The sequence below is a fragment of the Corticium candelabrum genome, chromosome 12 (assembly GCF_963422355.1).
Source record: "Corticium candelabrum chromosome 12, ooCorCand1.1, whole genome shotgun sequence".
Classification (NCBI taxonomy): Eukaryota; Metazoa; Porifera; class Homoscleromorpha; order Homosclerophorida; family Plakinidae; genus Corticium; species Corticium candelabrum.
The window spans coordinates 3060483-3067906 of NC_085096.1; the positions used below are offsets into that span (position 1 = coordinate 3060483).

Genomic DNA, 7424 nt, shown 5'->3' on the forward strand with positions numbered 1-7424 from the left:
TAACATATTTGCAAGTACACTGTAAACCTAAGATCCACATGCTCGAGATATGAGACTATACATGTAGACCAAGTATGGTTTAGAAAATGTGTATTTTTGTTAGGCTATAAAATCTTTGTTTAATTAATGAAGTAGGCTGTTCTTTCGCACTCCTAAAAACTTACCAAACTAGAATTTAATAAAATTTTTCCCTGAAAAAAGAAGTAGATGTAGGGATTGTATAAAAAGTAATAGAAAAAAGATCTATAGATAATATGAACCAAAGCCAGACATCATTAGTGAATCCTTGCAACCACATTCCCTACATTTTACTTTTATTGGGTTGGAAGGATTCACTAACAATGTCTGGCTTTGGTTCATATTATCTATAGATGTTGTTTCTATTACTTTTTATACAATCCCTACATCTGTTTCTTATTTCAAGGAAAAACTTTTTAAAATTCTAGTATAACGATAGGGTTGCGAGAGTCAAAGGGAAGAGTCGGGTAATAACTGAACACATGTATCTACTACGTACGTTGGTCTTTGTCGTATAGTTTTACTCTGTTTTTGTTACTTTTGTAGGGCCCAAAAGGCAACAAAGGTCTGCCTGGTTTACCTGGAGCGCCAGGAGTAAAAGGAGACAAAGTAAGTAAATGTTACTTCTGCCTGTATGCTTTCTATACGAATTTATATATATATATATATATATATATATATATATATATATATATATATATATACATATATATAAGTTTGATAGCCTGCTAGACCGGATCACCCACGAGGCTACAATTTGGGGAAAGGGCGTAACCCGGCATAGGTAAGAACATAGGCAGAGTGGCGTCGGCTTCCAACTTCAGTCGGGTCCCCTTTTGGGGGTGCATCGTAGAACGACATAATTCACCAGAGCAAGAATTTGGTACCCTCATGAAAAGACAAACAAAACAGCAACTAATAATCCCCAAATAAATAACTGTTTACAACGTCTTCTCTATGAGTGTCTTGTAATTATTATAGTCTGCCATGGTAGTATGTTACTCGAAGTCTTCGTGTTACTGTAGATGAATGTCTGTTAGTCTGTGTAGAGGTAACCGTTGTTGGTAGACTGTCAAAGCACTTAAATCGGTTCAAATATATCCCAGACATTTGTCTCTGTTATATTCTGGATAAATTACGAATTTTATAGGGTGAACGTGGCCTTACAGGCGCAAGAGGCCCTCAAGGGGCCCCAGGTGTAATAGGCCCTCAAGGCTTTCAAGGAGCAAATGGACAACAAGGCCCACCAGGCAATACTGGATTTGAAGTACAAATAACAAATTTTGAAACCATTTAATTAAAGCTATAATTATTATGAATAATATTCTACAGGGTCCAGAAGGACCGCCTGGTACAACTGGCCCACGTGGCCCACCCGGCCAAATGGGAAGCAAAGGAATACAGGTAAAAATGAATTTACATATTACAAGACCGTGTTGCAAGTTCTAATTTGCGTACTTGTAGGGCATCAAGGGAGCGAGAGGATCTCCCGGTTTAGCTGGACATCATGGAAATCCCGTAAGATACATGAAGAATTTATTAGCAGAAACAACTGAAGTTATATATATCTATATATTTTCTGACCAACCGCTAAAACCTTTCTTTTCTTGCTTTTTTATAATTTACAATGAATACCAATAAAGGCACTTAATTAAACTAATTAGTTATTTAAGTTACTAATAATTTATACTACAAAAAATGATTGTGTTTGCATATATGTATAAGTTTGATATCCGGCTAGACCGGATCACGCACAAGTCTAAAATTTGGGGTGCATGCGTAACTGAGCATAGGCAGGGTAGCGTCGGCTTCCAGCTTAAGTCGGGTCTCCTTTTGGGGTGCAACGTTGAACGACGAAGTACGGTCGAACTACCTATACGGGGTTTGTCATTTAGGAAGGAGACTGAACTCCTATGATAGTCTCAATTGAAGAAAGATGCGTTAATTGGGCTTCATCTCATAGTGTGTACAGTTTCGTTTTCTCCTAAGTCATTCATTGTTGTCCACATGCCTTTGTTACGTCACAATGCTTTCTATATGCACGCAACAATAACGAATAATAATCTAATCTGCCCTTGCCGTAAACGGGCCAGTAAGCTAATATATTTTAAATCATACCTATTGTTTATCTCGAAAAGAGTTTCCAAAATAAGACGTATATTGCAGTAACACGCAAGATTAGAATTGAAAGCTGAAGTAGCAAGTATTGTGCTTACACGTACACGACTAGATCTATGTGAGAATCTGACTATATAGAGTCAAGCTAAGTTCTACAATGTTGTCCACAGTGCCACTTAACTACAGTAGGACGTGAGTTTACCTACATGACATGAAACTTAGGTGAGTCATCCAGAGATCACGATGATGTCGCCAACCGCAATTACTCTGATTTTCTCAGTCATATATTACACCTCCCCACCAGCTCTAAAGTATTCAGAAGACGGGAAGAGGTAATCGTCAGCAATCTCAAGTTTATTTCCGTTTCATAATTCTGGCAGATTGTCGCGGGTTGTCAGGTCCTCAGTGCGGTAAGTTCTGGTTAACCGGCTGATCTGATGTTCTAGCCTGTTCGACCTCTATAACTGACTGCGGCGATGTTTATGAGCGAGGACGTAGGTAGTCACGGAGATCCATGCCCGGATCGTTATCTTTGTCTACTCTATATCGTGGTCGGAGTTGTTCTATCTGACGCCGCCAGAGAGGTCCACGCAGATGTACTCTTTCGTTCACGTTCCGGGAACCGCGTACCTTGATTACGGTTATTGGGACCCAACTAGACTCACTAGTGCGCCTTGGCCCACAGTAGAGTCCATAAGATGGTGTTGCTACTCTGTAGTGCCTGTGGACGTTATGCACAGTGCGTTGTAACTTTTTGGCCTGTGACTTCGTGGCTTCTCGAGCTTGGGGTTCTTGAGCTTCGTGGGCTTGTGACGGTAATAGCGTATCTATCTTTGTTCGTATCTTCCGATTGTTGAGCAATTCGCAAGGAGAGTATCTGCTTGGTAATGGTGGACGTCTGTATTGGATCAGAAATTCCTGAAGTGCTTCCTTAGGAGGTTTCCTTGACATTTCCAAGGAACGCTTAAATGTTTGGACAAGTCTCTCAGCAGCACCATAGGTGACCTGATGATAAGGTGTTCCAGTCACCATTCCTCTTTCATGACACCAGGTTTTGAACTCAAATGATGAAAGGTTGTGGCGTTGTCCAAAAATATTACGTGCAGGTAGCCAAAGTGCGAGAAGTCTTCTTGTACCAATTGTGTAGTCGTCTTCGTAGAGGTAGAATTGGATACATGGGTATTTGAAATAGGCGTGCATGACAACGAGCCAATGGTGTCCCATGAAATCGATGGCGTGGTCAATGTGTATCCTACTCCAGTGTTTCTCCGGCAGCATCCAATAATGGTTCGCAGGCTTTGCAGGTTTGATATGGTGTTCAGTGCAGGCAGTGACAACTGTCTTTAATATCTGCATCGATCTTCGGCAAGTAGACTGCTGTTCGTGCCAGTTGTTTCATCGTTTGCATTCCAAAATGGCATTCATGAAAATCTTTAGAAGTTCTTGTTGCAGACTATGCGGTATCACGACTCGATTGCCATACAGCAGGCATCCGTTGATGGTACAGTAAATGCTCGAGCTTTTTGAAGTCCTTCATGTGATCTGGAACTTGATTAGGCCATCCCTCTTTTGTGTATCTGATTATTTCGGAAATAATGGGATCCTTGGTAGACTCTTTTCAAAGTGCACTTTGATAAGTTGGCTTTATCTGGGTGCCAATCATGTTTGTGAGTCATTTCGTATCAATGTCTATTTAATCTTCCTTTCCATCGAAGTGGACGTTTGGTCCTCTCGGTAGACGGCTGAGGCGCTGTTCCCGTCCTTCGACGAATTTCGATACTCGATGCTATAGTCGTATTGAGTAAGCATGAACGCCCATCGTGCTATTCGAATTTGCTGTGACAACAGGAGTCTTCTTGTCTGGCCCAAACATGGCGAGAAAGTCTATGGTCCGTCACCAGTATGAATTGTCGCCCGTAAAGGAATTGATAAAATTTGTGCAGCACAAAATAATGGATAAGGGCTCCTTGTTTATTTTTTTAATACTTCTTTTGTTTTGGTGACAAGGTAGGTTTTGGATGCGTTGGCGATCGGTCGCTCTCTTTCGTATGAGTAGCAATGAAAAATTACTGCCCCGATTCCAGCTTCTGAAGCCAATTGGACAGGAAGGATCAAAGTGAGCTAGAACGGTGTCTTCGTTCAGCGTTGATTTCAGTTTGTCAAACGTGTCCTGCTATGCTGTAGTCCACTTCAAACGAGTGTCCTATCTGATTAAGCGTGTCTATGGTTCCATGACCGTTGCTAGATATGATAGGAACTGGCCATAACAGTAAAGTGATCTTAGAAATGATCTAAGAATCGGAACATCTTTTTGTGGTGGTATTTGCATTACCGAGTCCACCTTTGGTTCCTTGGCTAATCCGTTTCGTGACAGGGTGTATCCTAGATATGTGACTTGCGGATGCGCGAGGGCACATTTTTCAAGTCAAAATCGGAGGCCTTTGCTGTCCAGTCTCTTTACTAATTCTGGAAGATTGTGCGAATGATCTTCGTCTTTTTTTCCGCTCACGAGTATGTCGTCGAGGTAGACAGGTACTCCGGAGAGACCGCTGGTCAGCTGTTTCATGATCTCTTGGAAGTATCCTGGTGCTGAGCTGATACTGTACGGAAGGCGACTTTTTAAGAGTACTGTCTTGCTTGTACTGAGTGCAAGTCGCACCTGACTTTCTGGTACAAGTTCAATCGGGTTATACGCATCCGCTAGGTCAATATTCGAAAAATAGTAGCCGCCTCCTAGCTTACGCATAAGTGGTAAAGACTGGCGATATTTCTCCAACTGTGAGTACACCGTCACAGAGTAATCTTCACATACCCGTACTATTCCATTTGGATGATTATGTGAAGGTGGCTTCCGGACTCGAACGACTAGAGTTCCAGAATTGTTGAATTGTGCTTGCTTCCAAAGGCCCCGATCAATGCCTCTTTGTATGCTCGAGATTGGTCGTCCTGAATTGCAAATAGCACAGCACGAGCTTTGTGAAAGACTTTTGTGACACCTAAAAGTTTTTCAAGCATCCTAGTTCATCCTTCCATAGATCAGGAAACACCGTGTGAGTTGTTCGCAGGCTGCTTGTAGACACTTGTGATTTAAGATCATGTGTGTACCGGTGCTTTGCCTAAGGACTTGCGAAGAAGGCAGTCGAGTTGGATGCCTCTTTCCAAAACGTCATGTCTGTCTAATACGATTAGATGTAGGTTTAGTTCGTAACTGTAAACTCCAGTTGCTTGTGAATTGTCTTGTCTCCTGTTTGTAGCAATGAGTCTATGCATGCGGTTGCGAGAATAGGTGTGGTTTGACTCAATGCTGATATTCTGCAGTGGTCGGTTGAAGTGACAGCTTGCCGATTGATTTCCATCTTGCCAGTAAGAGGAAATTGGTTCTGCGTCAGTGTCGATCAAAAACAAGTGGCGATTTCCATTTTGAGTGATCGGGATATGATCTGTGGTGTATCGTTCTCACGTTCTAAATTCCATACTTACTTATTTCTTGTAGCATAGTCTCACGTTGTCACATTATTTTTGTTGTCTTTCCCTCTCGTACACTGCTGTTTCCTCTAGGGAAAAGCATCTGATCCGGAGTTTCTTTGATCTTCTGTTGCTCTGTTGTTTTGCCATCTGCATTCTGTGGGGGGGGGGGGGGCTAAAGAGGCAACAAAAACTGTGGAAGTATGTTGCGTGACAGCAGCTCTGAGCCAACAGTGACTGTCTTCTCCCTCTAGCAAAATGACAGCACGTGAGGCTGAGGAGAAGGAATGTAGTCTATGTGAGACTAGGTTGTGTGATCTATGTGTTAACGTTTTTCTTCGGGCCGTACTCATTATAATTAGATAATATTTCCTAAATGTTCAGGTGCCATGGGCAACTAAAACTACCCAATACTTTATTTCGTCGGGATAAATGTTCTTTTAATCTCTATATGCTAATGACTGCCTATAGTTTTAGTTACATTATGAACTGCTTTGATAGAGATTATTCTTGCATGCGCTTTTCCTAACACAATGTCAAGGTTGCTGTTACTGTTTTCAGGGTCCGAATGGACACAAAGGAAGAGAAGGAGAAAGAGGAGAAAAGGGAATAAAGGTAAATCTTTTTTGTACCACTAGTAGTCACACTGCACGATCTGTAAACTGTTATGGTAACAGGGAGATACGGGGCTTACAGGCCACCAGGGTGAGCAAGGACGACAAGGAATACCTGGAACTATGGTGAGTTGCAGCCAACACGTTTGAGCATATATTATTAAAGCAATTTTATACAAATTTAGATCAACGAAGAATATCTTGAAACATATCTTGAAATATATTATAAAAGAGATCTTGAAGCATATTTGACAAATATGATGGACGAACGTTTTGCGCAACTAACTCAATCGCTAAATAATCGTCCTGCTGCTCATTTGTACGGAAGAGGCTTCAATGGTTAGTAATTTAGTGGCAGTTGGTTAGATCACATGATAAAGTTTTGCTATTAAATACATAATTTATTTCTTAGGTTATCGACTTACCTGGACGACAGGAGGATATGGTGGATTTGTTAACAACGGAATGAGGTACGAAGATGGATATTTATTCGTTCCTAAAAGAGGACTGTATTACATCTATGCTCAAGTCAAGTGCGACCCTAAACCTCCCAAAAATTGGTGCGGTTTCGCCTTCAGAATAAATAATTCTGACATATCTCAGCAGTTCATCTCACAAGATCCTCGTGCAGAAGACGTTCTCTATTATAACGTACCTGAAGCTGGTTTGCTGAGAAAGCTAAACAAAGGCGATCGTATTTCAGTCAATAAACGTGATCTATCTCAAATATTTGGTCAAGATCGTCAAACGTATTTTGGTTGTTATGCCATATCAACGTTCGATTCCTAATTCTCTCATTATGAACAAGTGCAACTGAACTCTACAATTTCAGCAGCCTAAATGAGATTGTTTAGTGTATGGAGTCAAGTGTTTTGTCACTCGCGTTACGCTGCTGTGCAATGTCCCGTATTTCGTAAGTAAAGTGTACCTTGCGCTGTGTATAAGTAAGTTCAATGTGATGAAAGTGTTCATTATATTCAAGAATCTATCCGCCCTACCGCTTTGCGCAAAATTACACTTAATTAACCAAATTAATGTCAGGAAAACAACAAGCGTTTAGATGGTTAATTAATTAACTAGTAACCAAAGCTGTGTTTTTACTGTCGTTTCCACAGCCATATATAAACCGTCTGTAAAACAACGATTGACAAGTATTACAAATTTTGACGCCATTTGCTTTATATATTTGTTCACTCGCTTTCTAGCACC

General features: G+C 41.0%; 1 protein-coding gene across 2 annotated transcripts in view; it reads left to right on the top strand.

Annotated features, from left to right (window-relative positions):
• Positions 1–7165, top strand: part of LOC134188178 (collagen alpha-1(XIX) chain-like) — an 18056-nt gene extending 10891 nt beyond the window's left edge. For both annotated transcript variants that reach the window (XM_062656379.1, XM_062656380.1), the window contains exons 4-11: positions 565–627; positions 1169–1285; positions 1351–1422; positions 1483–1536; positions 6163–6216; positions 6279–6341; positions 6401–6554; positions 6628–7165. In XM_062656379.1, the coding sequence (XP_062512363.1) occupies positions 565–627; positions 1169–1285; positions 1351–1422; positions 1483–1536; positions 6163–6216; positions 6279–6341; positions 6401–6554; positions 6628–7004 (954 nt within the window). In that variant the 3' untranslated portion in view covers positions 7005–7165. The remainder of the gene's footprint in view (positions 1–564; positions 628–1168; positions 1286–1350; positions 1423–1482; positions 1537–6162; positions 6217–6278; positions 6342–6400; positions 6555–6627) is intronic.
• The last annotated feature ends 259 nt before the right edge of the window (positions 7166–7424 follow it).